At 54.7% G+C, this 15,320-nt stretch overlaps 1 protein-coding gene and 1 long non-coding RNA gene across 2 annotated transcripts in view; one reads left to right on the top strand and one right to left on the bottom strand.

Annotated features, from left to right (window-relative positions):
• The first annotated feature begins 1,133 nt into the window (after positions 1–1,133).
• Positions 1,134–5,764, top strand: LOC148108035 (uncharacterized). Its single transcript, XR_015720915.1, has 2 exons — positions 1,134–2,392; positions 2,616–5,764. It is a non-coding gene; the product is annotated as an uncharacterized LOC148108035 (long non-coding RNA).
• The window catches only part of TGM2 (transglutaminase 2), a 31,195-nt gene continuing 20,076 nt past the window's right edge, over positions 4,202–15,320 (bottom strand). The window contains exons 9-13 of the mRNA XM_045804600.2: positions 13,641–13,883; positions 11,810–12,082; positions 7,977–8,137; positions 6,791–6,927; positions 4,202–6,032 (exon numbers count right to left, since the gene is read on the bottom strand). Of these exons, the coding sequence (XP_045660556.1) occupies positions 5,882–6,032; positions 6,791–6,927; positions 7,977–8,137; positions 11,810–12,082; positions 13,641–13,883 (965 nt within the window). The 3' untranslated portion in view covers positions 4,202–5,881. The remainder of the gene's footprint in view (positions 6,033–6,790; positions 6,928–7,976; positions 8,138–11,809; positions 12,083–13,640; positions 13,884–15,320) is intronic.

The raw sequence follows: 15,320 nt of genomic DNA, 5'->3' as shown, positions 1-15,320 counted from the left end.
ACCGCATTTTATTTACCCAGTGATCAGTTGATGGACACCTGGGTTGTTCCTACGTTTGGCTATTGTGAATAACGCTGCCGTAAACACTCACGCAGAGCTTGTGGTGGGGGCCTGTTTTCAGTTCTCTTGGGTATATGCCTAGGAGTGGAATTGCTGCGTCCTATGGCAACTCCCTTTATGAGCCCAGGCTCCTGGCTCTGGCTTTCTCAGACCTCCAGGGTGCTAATGGTGGGGAGGCTTGCCACTCCCAGTGCCCAGGGTCTGGGGACCAAGTCCTTCCTTCCACTTTGCAGAATCTTCTGCAGGATGCAGGGAGAATCAACTGGATTCTAACTCCTGCTCTCTGCCATCAACCTGCTAGGTCACCGGATGAGCTGTGTTACGTCTCTGAACCTTAGTCTTCCCATCCGGGAAATGGGATGGCAATCGCTACGGTCCCTTCTGAGGGTTAGCTGAGATCATAAAAACACAGTTTGCGTCCGTTCGTTTATTATATTCACTGGTGGCTGATGTGCCACGCACTGTTCACAGCAGAGGAGACACACAAAATTCCTTGTATTTATACAGGAAGCATCTCGCTTAAGCCTCGTGATAGCCCTGGGAGGAATACCTACCTCCCAGTATCCCATCTCCTAGAAGAAGAAAAAGGGAGAACTCTGGAAGCAAGTCCCTTTTCTCCATCCTCCTTTGGACTTACTTTTGGAATCTTGGAGGATGTTGTCTTTTGGACTTTCATTGCAGTAAGCCGGGCATGCAGGAAGAGCACCATTGTGCGAGCGTAGCTGAATGTACTTGGTACTGAGCGCCCAGAAGAAGAAAATCGAAACCCATCCCCATCCCCCTGAGCCCCGCTGTGCTCCAGCCCCGTCTTGCCCGCCAGGGAGAACACAGATGCATTCTGCCCGTTCATGAACTTCACACGAGTGCAGTTCCGTAGTTCCCGGTCTCCTGTGTTTGCTTCTTTTGCTCAACGTTAGGTCCGTGAGATGCATTGTATTCAAGGCTGTGCCCACCATCATTGTTTTCACTGCCTCTGCTTTTAATGGGTCTCTTTGGGCTTTTCTTCTTGAAACAGAACACCGGTTTCGCACTCTGCTGGGCCTGTGTGTCTGTGCATCTGTGTGGGAGGGAAGTGGGGGAGGGAAGAGGGGAAGCCGGGAGAGGGTATGTGCTGACCCAGGCCTGGCCCCAAGCTGCATGTGCTTCTAGGAGGCCGCCGCCTGGCCCTCATCCCGAGGCCCCTCCCTTTTGGACTCTTGTCAATGTTCTGTTATTCTAGGCTTGGCTTGAGGCTGAGGGGTGAGCTGGCAGGCATCCTAGGTAAGCAGGAGCAGCTGGAGAGGACAGGGACTTTTAGGGGTGGGAAGATGGACCCAATCAGATCCCCACCGAGGCCTGGCGGTGCTTGTGTGGAGGACCCTGCGCCGTGCATCCTGGAACACCATGGGAAGGGAGGGTCTGAGTGGAAATCAGGCCTCCCCTGGGCTAGGCTGTGTGCTGGGGAGGGCACCTGCCTGGGTGCGAGTCCCAGCTCTATGACTGTAGAATCTGTAAAATGGGGGCAGCAACCCAGTAGGGTTGTCCGAGGAGGAAAGAGCTCAATGCACGTAAAGGTTCCTGACCCTGGAGTAAAGTTGGCTCTTAGGATTATATTGTGCCAAGAGTCATCTGTTTTATGCACGTCATTGCATTGAACCTGCAGACTGGTCATGGAAGGAGACTCCATGTCACCCCCATTCAGCAGATAAGAAAGTGGAGGTACAGAGAAGTTGAGAACCCGCCTGAAGTCATACTGTGAATCTACGGCAGAGCCAGGCCTTGGTCCTGGGTCTGTTTGGCTCCAGGGCTCAGGCCTCAGACCCCGGGCCTATGAGCCGCTGTGGAGCAGAGCACAGCCCTGTACTCTAGGGATCCTGGTTCGGGGAGCAGGAGCTCAGGCTCATTTTCTTTGTCTGTAAAATGGGCCGATAGGAGCAGCAGGCCTTTCTCCTTCCTGGGTCCCTGGCTAGTGGGCTCCCAGGTGTGGGACAGGCCTGGGGGATGGTCAGGAGAGGTGTCTGGATCTGCTCAGCATCGGCCGACTGTGCTGAGGCAGCCTTGCCCTTGCATTGTCAGAGGGAGGCAGTCGGACCTGGAGGCCGAGTCCGCAGTCCTGAGTCCACTTGGTGGCCCCCTTGCCAGGCGTGTGCCCTGACCTGCTCTTGGGGTGCTCCAGAGCCCCGGCCAGGCACACGAACAGCTGTTCCGAATCCAGGCTGCTGAGTGGAGGAAACGCTACCTGTGATAGACCCAGGAGAACCAGAGGTTGAAGCCACTGGCCGCAGTCCAGGAAGGCTTCACAGAGGAGGCCTCCTTGGAACAGGGTCTTGAAGGCTGATTAAGAGTTCCTCAGGTGGAGGGGCGCCTGGGTGGCACAGCGGTTAAGCGTCTGCCTTCGGCTCAGGGCGTGATCCCGGCGTTATGGGATCGAGCCCCACATCAGGCTCCTCTGCAATGAGCCTGCTTCTTCCTCTCCCACTCCCCCTGCTTGTGTTCCCTCTCTCGCTGGCTGTCTCTATCTCTGTCGAATGAATAAATAAAATCTTTAAAAAAAAAAAAAAAAAAGAGTTCCTCAGGTGGAGATGACAGAAAGGCTGTTCTTAGCAGAGGGAAGAGCAATAAGCATCAGCTACGCAGCTCCATCCCCACGCCCCAGCCTTGCTTAGCTAGCTGTCTGTTTCTCAGGGGGGCTGGAAGCCTGAAAATGGTATTTTCCAGAGCCCCTTGCCAGCTCCTTTCTGGTTAGGCTCTGCCAGTGGGGAGAAGGCAGGAGGAGGAGAGATGCCAGCCCGCCTCCAGCTGCCACCGCGGCCGTGCCGGCCGACTTGGGCGGACCTCAGACATTCCGGCAGCTCCGTTGGCTCCAGCAGGTAGCTGGTGAGCGCGGGCTGGGCTGGGGGTTCCCGACGATTCTGGATGCCAGCTACCTTGGCACCTTCCGTCTCCCTTCTACTCTCGCTGCACATCAGATGCCTTTGGAACCCATGTCCCTCGTCCTCTCAGCCTGAAATGGCCCAGAGGTTTCTCTTTCCCACCTGGTCACCAATTGATAAAATGTCCAGGCCATGTAGGCCGGGACAAGCTACAGTTTTCAGGGGACAGAAGGAGTCAGTACCCAGAAAATGTGAGGTCATGTTTTCATTTTGATTTATTTTTTTAAGCGCGTGTCATGTGTTTCAACAGGAGTTCCCCGAGGGCAGAGATTGTCCTCCATCGTTTATTCAATCAACAAACATTTATTGGTGGCTGGTCCGCGGGGAATGAGGTGAATGACCAAGTTTTCATATACTTTTACAATCACAGTCTAGAAGCCACCTGTGGCTATTCAGGGCTTGAAATGCAGCTAGTCCTAATGGAGATGGGCTGTCAGTGTAAAACAAAGGCCACATCTCCCAGACTTAGTGTGAAAAGAATGTAAAAGATCTCTCTTTATATTGATTACATGTTGACATAATATTTCACACATACTAGGTTAGATAAAACACTTACGACATATTTTATCTGTTTCTTTCTACTCTTTTTAACATGGCCGCTAGAAAAATTTAAGTTACGTGTATGGCTTGCATTTGTAGCTCCCATGCTCTGTCTTGGACAGCCCTGGTTTTACGGAAGCTGAGCTGAAACACATCGGTTTATCAATGCAGCATTTACTGGAGTCTGTTTAAGAGACAGACTTCAGGTAGGATGTTCCTGGGGACTTCGGATAAGATGGGAAGGCGGACAGATGGTGATAAATGTGTGAGTTGGTCCATGTTCCAGGGCTCTGGGGGGCTGAGAAGAAATCTAGGAAGGCTTCACAGAAGCAGCGACTTTGGTGTTAAGCATTATAGGATGAATAGGAGTTTGCCAGATGGATAAGGCAGAGGACAAGCACTCCAGGCTCAGGGAAATACCCAGGCCAAAGCTAAGAGGTTGACAGGCACTGGGCATTTGAGGGATTCAGGAAGTTCATTGCGGTCCAAACATGATTTGTTGGAGGAAGAGGCCAGAGATGGAGCTGGACCGGGTAGAAGCTTGAATGCCAGTCAAGTTTTGACCTGGGGCGGAGGAGGCGCGGCTGAGGCTGTAGGAAGACTCTTGGCCAGGGGGAGGTGGCTGGTCCCAACGTGAGTGAGTTCCCCACCTACCCTCCTCAAAAGCGGAAAAAGGACCAGACCAGACCTTGTTTGAATGTGCAAAGCAAGCGCTTTTATTTCAGTGCTTACTCTTTGTGGCTCAAAAGCGCGTCTACTGCCTGCTTGGAATCCAGAAATGTTTACAGAACCATGGAGAATTACCGCAGCCTTCGTAAGAACATACACGTGTCGGCTTACTTCGTGATCCTTCCCTGTGCAAATCGCAAAGTTCTACGTACATCAGCATGACTTTCTCCAAGTCCTCCTCTGAGATTTTGGGGGCCCTGGAGGCTGCGATCCCACCCCGGATAGAGCATTCTCCCTCATCCCTCTTCCAGCCCAGGCACGTGGAGAGAGTGGGGCAGAGTCAGAGATGACAGCCCATGGGCTCTCAGAGCTTAGTCAGGGCAAGGGCTGTGTTCCTGGCCCCTAGCCCTGCACAAAGGGGGCGGCTGAGGTGCTAACCTTGTCGGTTAGTGACCAATACAGGCGGCTAAGGCTCTCGTGAAGTCTAGGCATTGCAGTGGGCAGGTTCGTGGGTAGGGCAGGGGCCTCTGGAACGCTCTTCCCCAAAACTGTGGTCTGAAGGAAGGTTCCTGGGCACAGACAGGGGACCCAGACAGGGCTGGGGGCGGGAAGGTGGTCACGGTCAGGGTTTCACACTCAGAAGCATCTGGGCCCGTGGCCTCAGGCTCTCTGGAGCCAGGGAGTAGGATCTGCTGTCATTTGCAAGGCTGGGTCTTCTAGGCATTGGAAGAGCAGAGCTGAGAGAGCCTTGCTCATTGGGTCAACACTCCATTGCCCAGTGAGGAACCTGAGGCCCAGAGAGGGGAAGGCGGCGGCTGACTGGACTTGGAGCTCAAACCCAGGGCTCTGACCCCTCCCCTCTCCTCCCCACCTCACCCCAACTGCATCCTTTCTGCTCGGGTCCCAAATGGCCTCTTTAATATTCTCAGGTCAGGGCTGGTGTCATGAACGGGGAGCTGGACTCGGAGTCAGAAGTCCTGGGTTGTGTTCCGGTGCCTTCCTGCTACCCAGCCTTGCAAATATCCTGCCGGTGCAGAGTGAGCTGCCTTTCCCTCCTCCGGGCCCCCGTGTCTGCCTCGAGAAAGCAGCTCCACTCTGCGATTTCCCATGGTGACTCAGATGGGTCCGTAGCTGTGTGAGCACTGGCAAGCAGGAAGGGCCCGGCCACATCGTAGATGCCTTGCGGGGGGGGGGGGAATGGTTGGGTCCGGGCTGCTGGGATGTGAGGGGACCCTGGGTCTGGCCTTTCCTGGGACTCCACCTGCACCTGCTCTGGTCCTCCCAAGGGCTCCTGGGGCCTGTGTATTGTCTGGGATCTGGTCAATGGGCAAACTATCTCCGTTTGCTGGTTCCAAAGGGCTCTGGAGTAAATCAAACAATATGGTGGGTGGTCAGTGGTTTCCAATAGCATCTGGGTTGTAAAGGGAGGCATGGGTCCCTCCTCCCCCACCCCCGACCCAGTCAGCCAAGGGCAGTGCTCCCGGTGGGGAAGCACAGAACATTCTTCACAGTTAAAGGGAGATAGGGATCCAAGCTCAGGGGCACAAGATAAGCCAGGAGTACATTCCATTCCAGAGAGCCCCCACAGGCTCTGAGGTCTGGGTGCCGACAAGGGGCAAATTTGCACGTTAGCTTGGAACAAAAATTGGGATCAAGTTAGGGGCTCTTAGCTGGCCGAGGCGGGGCTGGGCACACGGCCCTTAGGCAGGACCAATGATGATGTTCCTGAAGCCTTTCACGGCCTTCAGCTTGTCGCTGTCAAAGTTCACCACCAGCTTATGGCGGCCCACGTGGCATGGCAGCAGGTCCACTCTCACCTTGACCTCCTCCCCCGCCTCCACGGGGTCCGGGCTGTGGGAGACGGAGCAAGAGGGTGAGGGGAGGGGCCCAGCCTTGTCCCTGCCGTGGGGTCAGGCCAGGATGACGTGTGGCTACTGGGAACTTAGCGCAGAGCCTCTCGTGCACAACTTCATGTGACAAGAACAAAACGGGCCCCACTCACTGCTCTCCAAGAGCCTCAGCCATCTGCCCCCCCATGTGCAGAGGGGCCTGTGTGTGTGTGTGTGCATGGAAGTGGACGCTCTGCCTGGGGTAAGAGTGGGTACACTCGGGGCTACGTGTGTGGAAAGGCACTGAGCTGTACAGCCATGATTTGTTACTTACCGCGTGTAAGTTACAGTACAATAAAAAAGTACAAGAAGTATCTATGCTTGTACTGGTGTATATAAGTATGTATCTCTGAGGACACGCCCACACATGCACACTTGCACACATTCCAGATGTGGATACTTGTGTTTCCATGAGGGCTCTTGTGTCCAGAGGCAGCTGCTTAGTGACTGAATGTGTTAACTGCTCAGGTTTGGGAAGACACGTGCACAGAGCGCAGCTGGCGCGGTGCGGGTGCTCGGGGAGGATGCAAGGGTGGGAACCGTGCCGAAGGGGGCTGGGGAATGGTCATGCAGGTGTACTGAGGCAGGTGTGTGGGTGGGTGTGTGGGAGACGAGAGGAGGGAGTTCCCGGCCAGGGTTTGGTGCCTGCGGGCAGCCCCTCCGTCCACCAGCACCTGCCCTGTGCTCCCGGGCCCCCCAGCTGGAGTGACCGGCACTTACACGTCCATGATCTTCTGCTCCTCAGTCAGGCCGGCCCCCTCCATGGTGAAGGTGCAGCCTAACAGGGGCATGGTGAGGGGGTTCCGCAGGGACGCCTCAGCCACCAGCTTGCGGTTCTGCTTGGGCTCTCCCAGGATCTGGAAGACGGGACAGATGTCAGGGGCGGCCCTGAGGAAGAGGAGCCTAGAGGCCCTCAAGGGCAGGCAGGGGCCATCTCTATATTTGCTGCAATTTGGCCCCGCTCTGGCACGATCGCTCCCCACCTCTGCGCCTGTTTCCTCACTAGAAAACATGGACGTTCACGGACCGACAGTGAGGCTCCACGTGACTCGGGGGATGGAGAAAGTGCCTCCCTTGTTCTAGGGTCTGGAGCAGAAAGATCACAGGCTTTGGGCCCAGGCTGATCGCTGATCTCTACCCCTACGTCACTGTGTGACTCCAGGAAAGTAACTACCCCCTCTGAGCCTTGGTTTCTTCATAGGAGAGAAATGCCTTGCTGCAGGGCTCTCATGCTAACTGGGCTAATATGTGCACGCTCCCAGCAGAGCGTCTGGCACGCAGTGCTCACTCCCTCCCCCTCTGCTCTTTACCATTTATTTGTAACTGTCCCTCTCGGCCATTTGGGATTCTGGGGTTGGGGCTCCTTCAAGCCAGTCACTGTGATGCCGACGATGAGGGTGATAAGAACAGTCAGCTACTATGAGCCCTTATAATGCACTTCCGGTGATGCACGTTTAATTCTTACAACACACCTAGGTGCTAGTATTAACTCCACCTCGCAGATGAGTAAACTGAGGCCCAGAGGGGCAGCGTGACCTGTCCAGGGCCACCCACGCACAAACCCAAGGAGTCAGACTGCAGAGTCTGTGCCCTTAACCCCTCTGCCTCTCTCTGCCCCACCTGGGCCTCAGGGCCGGGGATCTCACCTTAGCTTTCAAGGGTCCATGATTCTGAGATCCCTAATTTCCACCCCCACCCCACCACTCTGGGATTCTAGGATTCAGTCCTAGAGATAGGAGTCCCAAATTCTTTCAGCTTCATGATGCTTTCCTTTGATGAAGTTAAGATTTGAGGAACCCTGGGGCATCAAAGATCTGGAGGTGACAGGGCTGTAGGTATGTGCATGTGGGGGGGCTGTCCTGGCACCCCGCCCCTGCCCCCATACCCTGCCCAGCCCATCCCTTACCCGGATCTTGATTTCTGGGTTCTCCAGATAGATGTCCCTCTCGGCCAGCAGGTAGTTGTTGGCAGCCGGCTCCATGAGGAGGCCCCGCACCTTGATAAGGTTCGACTCGGTCAGACACTCACAGTACTTCTCATAGAGGATTCGAAGGGGAATGCTCTTCTCTGCAGGAAGGAAGAAGGAAGAACACTCGTGATAGCTGATTCACGGCCCCCACGTCTCCCGTGGCATCTCCACGAGGCACAGAGAGGGGAAAGAACATGCTTGAGGTCACACAGCTAGTGAACGAACAGGCAGATCCCAAGCCTTTTCCACCATCTGTCCTGGCGCAGTGGTTCCGAGGGAAGAGCTGGGAGGGGAGGCAGGCCAGCTGGTCAGGGAAGTGCTGGAGCTCCAACAAGCCTAGGTTCTGATCTTGCCTCTCTGCCCTTTGCCAGCTGGCAATACTGGGCAAGTCACACCACCTCTCAGGACCTCAATTTCCCCACATAAAGCTGGTGGGATTATACCCATTTTACAGATGAAGAAATACTTCTGCCAGTTAAGTGCTCAGATCGGGAGACCTGGCGCGGCTCGGCCACTAACTGGCTGTGTGAGCCTCGGAAGGTGACCTCCCCTCTCAGTTTCTCTTCTGTTCCCTGCGACATCTGGCACCCGCTGGGAGGAACTAAGACCCGAGGTCACTTCAGAGCAAAAGCCACACAGCGACGAGATGAGAAGGGCCAACTGCTCCCACCACGGAGAAGCAAAGTGTGGTTTCTAGCCCCATTTTTCTGACAACACGGAGGCACGAGGCACTAGGGGTCAGCTTGCAGGAGGCAGGAAAGAACAGTGCAAAGAGCACAGGCCTGAGACTCTGCCGGCTTGGCCTTGGAGGGCTCGTCCACTCGGTCACAGCCAGCCTTGGGCAAACCCCTCCTGGAAGCCTCCTTGGACCTCCCCTGTCCGGGAGGGCCAGGCTCGGGGCTCGGTGGAGCACAGCCAACCCCGGGCCATGATGAGAGATGCAGCTGCCTCTTTTCCTGCATCTGTCCCCTTCCTCCCCGACCAGGCTCCAGCTGCTCACCGGACTTTTCACACATCTGAGGATAACCTCGTTATTTGCTCATTGTTTTGCTCTCAGTCCACCGGCTTTATACTTTTTTAACTTTTTTTGCCTAGGGACACTTCTTGATATTTGCGGCAAACCAGTCTCATTTACTATAAATAGAAGGTAACTGGCAAAAATACACACAAGCCGAGTCATGCTCGTTCAGTTCCAGCTAGGTATTCTCGTCTGCCGAGGGCTCTGGGCTGAGACGGGAGATCGGCGAGGGGTAGGGGTGCTGAGCCTGTAACTGCCACTGAGCCGCTCTTCGCGGGGCCCGTATGAAGGACAGTGAGGGCCTGACGGACAGCCGCCTTCTCACTGCAGGTCAAGGTCTAGGCCCCGGCCTGCCCCACGCCCCAGCCAGCTCATTCCCAGGGTAGATCCGCCCCAACCTCTGAGCAGATGATGAAGGGGAAGAACCCAACCTTCTGCTAAAAAAGAAAGGAGTGAAAATCCCCGGGTCAGGGCCTGACGGAACCGGTGGCAACTGGCCAGCTACATGGGAAAGGACAACACTGCCTTTCAGGAGCTTAAAGGATGTGGTCCCAACCGTTGACTTTTCCAGAACGCTGAAGCCAGGGTGGGGCCAGACCTTTGAGAACCACGGTCCACCGGTTCTCATGGGGTCCACGTACACGGGAAAACGTGTACGGTCAGTCTCAGTCGTTCCTTAGATGACTAGCCTTGTTCTAGAAAGTGCCCTGGGCATGGCCACAGAGGCCACAGTGGCTGCACTCCCAGTGACCCACCTGAAGGGGTGAGGAGAGGAGACAGAGGACGGGTGGGGGCAGGAAGGGGAAGGGAGAGCAGCAGCGCAAGGAGGCAAGGGTGGGAATGGCTCCCTGTCCTAGGTCTGGTTTCCTGTCTATTAGCACACTCTGGAAATTCCCCAGATCTTATCATCAAAGAATAACAAGCATGCCAGCCAAAGTCTGGGGTCTTGGGGGTGAACGCGTCCTATCTGAGGCCCGGCGTTGCACTGAAGGCCCCAGCCGGGAATCCTAGACCGGCCCCACCTGAGGGCAACACGTAGGACCTCTGCCCTCCTCCGCCCTTTCCCTGCAGGCCGTGCCCCTCCCAGGACTCCGAGGCAGGAGGGACCGCTCTGCAGTGAACACATCCCTGGGATGATGGGAAACACCGACAAGCTTGGCTGAGCCTCGGTGGAACAATGCTCCAAGGGCCCAGATGGTAACTGGACGGCGAAGGGTGACTCAAGAGGAAGGAAGCTGTCCTGGCATGGCTGGCCAGGGCTGGAGTTTGCCTCATGCCACACATTCCAGGAAAGACAGTGCCTCCCTTTGAAGTGGTTCTGAACATGAGAAGGACCTGCTGGTGCACAGTCACACGAGGGGCTGGCGGGCTCTGCAAGCACGACCCAGCCTTCCTACAAGTGGGGAACCTAAGGCCTGGGATGGAGAAGACGAATCCCCAGGAGCCCACAACCCACCGACAGAATGGTAGGAACTAGAACTTGGGGATCCTGGCCACGGCACATACCCGCAGGGAGGGACCCCTGCCCCTGGCACCCAGGGCCTGACTGCAGAGGTGACAGCTGGGTCCTCTGCATGCCATCGAGGTTGGCAGGAGCTCACCAGCCACTGGGCCCAGCACCGAGACCACCGTCTGGTACCCTAGCTGCTCAGGACAGGCTCTGCCTTCCCATGATCAGGCCCCATTTTATACTTTTCAGATATTTCCTGAGCGCACGGTCTCCTCCAGTCCTCCCAGCAGCCCATCAGAAGGGCTCACTAAGTGACCGGAGTGGCCACAACCCCTCTCACAGCCTCAGGCTTATTTTCAGGAAGATAATCAGGTGCAGTGACCAAGCCAGGCGGGGAAAGAGACCAAGGAGGCCTGTGTGTGCGTTTCTGCCCAGAAAGCTTGAGCGACAGAGGCTCTGCCCGGGGCTGCAGACCGGTCGTCTGTGACATTACCTCACCCCAGAACAGGGCAGGGGATCTGCCTCACAGGGAGGCCAGGCCAGGCGCCGGAGCCAGGTCAGAGGGGAAGGTCAGGGCGGGGAGGAAACACTTCCTCCCCGGGGGCCCGGCCCCGCTCCTCTCCTATTGCTCTCAGAGCTACACTGCCCAACAGGGCAGCTTCTGGCCACATGTGGCTGGTTAACTTTAAGTGGAATAAAAACTCGAGTTCCACAGTTGTGCTCGCTGCGTTTTAAGCGCTCCACGGCTACGTGGAGCTGGCCGCCAGTGACTGGACAGCGCCGACCCAGAATAGCTCCAGCGTGCCAGAAAGTTCTCGGAGCAGCACCAGCCTAGAACCCCTTCTCTCTGAGGCTGAGAACCTCCAGGGGGACAGGAGAGGGTCTCGCAGGGGCTGTGGCGGGGAGGCAGAGGAAAGGAATTAGCTGGGAGCGGGCAGCAGAGGGTCCGGGGAAGCAGTCTGAAGTCACATGAAGATGACATGGAACAAAGCAGTATAGTTGCTAAGAGTGGAGGTTCAAGTCTCAGTCCTGTCCGTTCCTAACTGTGTGGCCTTGGGAAAGTTACTTAACCTCTCTGTGCTCCGTCTTCTCATCTAAAGAATGGGGCAATAAAAGAATCCACCTCCCACTTTTGCTGTAAGAATTGCGCGGGTTGCACGTTATTAAGGACGTATGCGGGGCCTGACCCGAGGAAGGGCCACAGAAACATCTGCGAGGTCAACGGCATGTGCCACGTTCTCAGGACACTATCTAGCGCAGGTTGGTTGGTGGTGCGTAACTGCTCCAGGAGCATGGCCTTACCGGAGAAGGGCTCCAGGGAAAGATTGAGCAGGTCCTTGGTGCCACACTCGGGCCCCAGGACCCCGTTGTAGCTGACGGTGCGGGCGAGCAGCAGGAGGCGGCAGGTGAGGCTCTCGGCCGTGTTGTTGGTGATGTGGGCGAAGACGTCAAAGTCGCTGCCCACGCTCACGCTCTGGGCCACGCGGACCCGCATGGCCACTCCCGTCTCCACTTTATCGGTCAGCTTGTTCAGGTGGTTGGCCCTTTTGAAGGCTTCTCTTTCCTCCGGCGACCCTGTGAGGATGTGGAAGAGAGTCCATTATGGCTGAGGTAGGGACCTCGGACGACGAGGCTGGGGCAAGGCGAGCTGGCTTTTCAGAGTCCCGGTGACTCAGAGAAGCTCTAGAGGCGACCTTCCCCACACCGCTGTGCCAGGACGACGAAAGAATAGTTTACTTTCCACAAGTAAACTCCTAGACATCCCTCAAGACCCAGCCCCAAAGGACACCCCCTCCTCCAGGAAGCCTTCTCTGACCACTCCTGCCCCGGGATAAATGACAGACCGCACGTCTTCTCGAGTCTCACCAGTGCCTACTGCCTATCGTGCTTTTCATTTAACCAGTTGTTTTCTGTTTATGTACTTCGCTCTTGAGCCGCTCGAAGACTAAGACTGTACTTATCTCTACGTCATACCCAAAGCCTCTAACAGCGCTTGGTGGGTAGTAAACACCAAGCTTTCTCACCTCCCAGCATTCGCCCAGGGATTACTTCCACCTGAAATCTTTTCCTCCCCCTCCCTAACCCTGGAGCTCCCCTCCTCTGTGTCCCATCTGCCTCTCTACTCTGCTCCTTTTTGTTTCTTCCCCGGTGTTGCTGGGTGCATATCTATGTCTCCCATCCAATCATCAGCTCTAGACCTTCCAGAGACCAGGGGAAGCACTTTTCCTTCTGTCGTCTCCCCTCTAGCTAGAGTACGGCTGCTTGCTCCCCAGCCCCCGGCCAGCGCTGGTGAGTCAGCGGGAGCTGGGTGAGGGCAGCAGCAATGGTTCCTTAGGTACCTCTGGGAGCCCTCCGGGCTCACGGATGCTTAGAAAATCCTACTGTATTGAATTGGCTGCTGGTTGGGCTCCAAAACAATTTTAAAAAGAAGCCTTTCTTCCCTCTCCCGACTGAACATGAGATGCAGAGAGCGGCTCGTCTTGTATCAGATTGAAGCTCTCTTATTAAGTTCCCTCGCCCCATCTCTCTCCTCCTTCCCCGTCCATCTTCATGCTCACCTCCCCCCCAGCTGCGTGTGAAATCCTGCACAAATAAACACTACGGAGTTCCTGGAATCTCTCTTCCAGGACCCGCCCCTCTGGACTTTCAAGCCATTCTAGTCCAAATACGTTGCAATAAAAAAAATGAATAAATAGAAGGGTGGGATTGCCCATCTTCGTTTGCAGGTGCCATGACGACAAATACCGTTACGAAACAACACAGACATCTTTCATTTTTCTGTTCAGACACGTGCCTCTCCTCCAGAACTGGTGTCCCTTCAGTTGTGTTTCAGTCAAACCCGCCAAAAAAGCAAGGCTTAAAAAACCCAATGGAATCCTTTTGGGGCATATAGAATTCTTAAGTGAGTGCTCTCCTACACTGTCTCCCAGTGCGCTTTTTTCTAAGAAAAGACGTAAAATGGAGAGTAACCTTATTGTATGAAGGCTGCCGAAGAAAACACGCATGCACGCTTGTACACACACACACACACACACACACACACACACACACACACACACGAGCCTGCTGGCTGGTAACACGGGCTGCTTCTCGGCAAGGCGGTGGCGAAGGCTCTGGGGAGCTGGGCACCCACCCTCTGGGTACTTGTAGGTGTGGGTGATGTCCTCCCGCTCATCACGGCCCACGCTCTTCGTGCTGATCTTCATCCCCACGGTCTGGGAGTTGTTGGTGGACTTGCACATGGACCCATCCTCCTGCACGATCCAGTTCACCACGTCGGCATTGACCTCAGCGAAGACAAAAGGTGCGTCGTACTTGGTGCTCAGGTCGCCCTCCTTGATGGCGCGAACTGGAACCGGGCCACAGCAGTAGGTCCCTGGTCGGGAGTAAGAGGAGAGACGGGCCCGGGCTGAGGGGAGGGTGGCACCCTCTCACACCTTCCACATTTCAACCACGTGGGTGCAAAGAACCTCAAGCCCGTCCAGCCCTCTGACTCAGGGACGCCGTTGCTGGGAATAAGAAGGGAGTAAGAATGAAGAATGGAGACTCTGGAGCCCGCCCAGCTTCTTGGGTTCCAATCTCAGCTGGCCTCTTCGTAGCTGGGTGACCTTGGGGAAGTGACTTAACATCTCTAAGCCTGTTTTGTGTGGTGGGGATATTTGTACCCACCTAACGGGGATTCGCGTAAACTAAACACCATGTAAGTGTCTGATAAATAAAATAGAAGCGTATCCCCCCCTGCACCCCGAGGAAGGGAGGGAGCCACGCAGTAAAAGGCGGTGTGTCCATCCATCCTGCTTCCTGCCGGCCCGGAGAGCCACAGCGGCACCTGCCAACGAACTCAGAGAGTGTGCGTTGACTGAATGAACAAGAGCTGGATGTTTCTCTCGCTGGGGTTTACAACGGCTTCCAACGGGTCACAAAGTTAAATGTGGAGGGCTAGAGGCTGGGTAGCTTACTACAGTATATCCATTTGATGCAACACGGTAACATTCATTTAAAATTAAAATCACGGAAAACTATGAGATAGAGAAATGCCAATGACATATGGAGAAGTGACAGGGCCAAGACAAAAGGTCACGTGCAGCCGGAGATCTTAACGCAGGGACCAAAGACCCCCAGAGCACCGCAAATAGAATTCAGGGGTCCGTGAACTTGGATGGGAAAAAATCGCATCTTTGTCTTCACTGAATTTTGATAACACTCCTTTCGATCGTGAAAGCAGACAAACCATAGTCTTCGGTGCCTTTATGACTTCTCACCCATAAGGAACACAGACATTTGATATCACTTTATAGTTGGCATAAATACCTGGAAATACCGCCGAAATGCATCCGTACCGGTACATCGTGGAACTTACTATCTAAAAAATTTTGATAACCATGTTTCGGTGTAATTGGTTTTCTTTGTTACCCTACGTAATATATTCTATACATTTAAAAATATTATTCTGTTGGGGGGATGGGGTGACCAGGTGATGGGCACGAAGAAGGGCACGTGTGGTGATGAGCACTGGGTGTTATAAGCAACTAATGACATTGAACACAACACTTAATACTAATGATGAACTATATGTTGGCTGATTGAATTTAAATAAATAAAAAATAAAAATAAAATTATTCTGAGAAAGAATCATTTGGTTTCACCCAATTTTGCCTTTGGTGTTCTGTCTCTCTTCCTCCCTCTCTTTTTCTGTCTCTTTCTCTCCTTCTCTGTCTCTGTCTCTTTCTCCCTCTCTCTGTCTCTGGCTCTCTGTCTCTCATACGCATACCTACAAACAAACATATAATAGGAAATTACTGGAAGCTGTGTG

Source organism: Ursus americanus, chromosome 22, assembly GCF_024610735.1.
Source record: "Ursus americanus isolate L20-20 chromosome 22, mUrsAme1.1.p, whole genome shotgun sequence".
NCBI classification, from domain to species: Eukaryota; Metazoa; Chordata; class Mammalia; order Carnivora; family Ursidae; genus Ursus; species Ursus americanus.
Note: the sequence above shows the minus strand (reverse complement) of the source record. Positions and strands in the feature narration are given on the sequence as shown.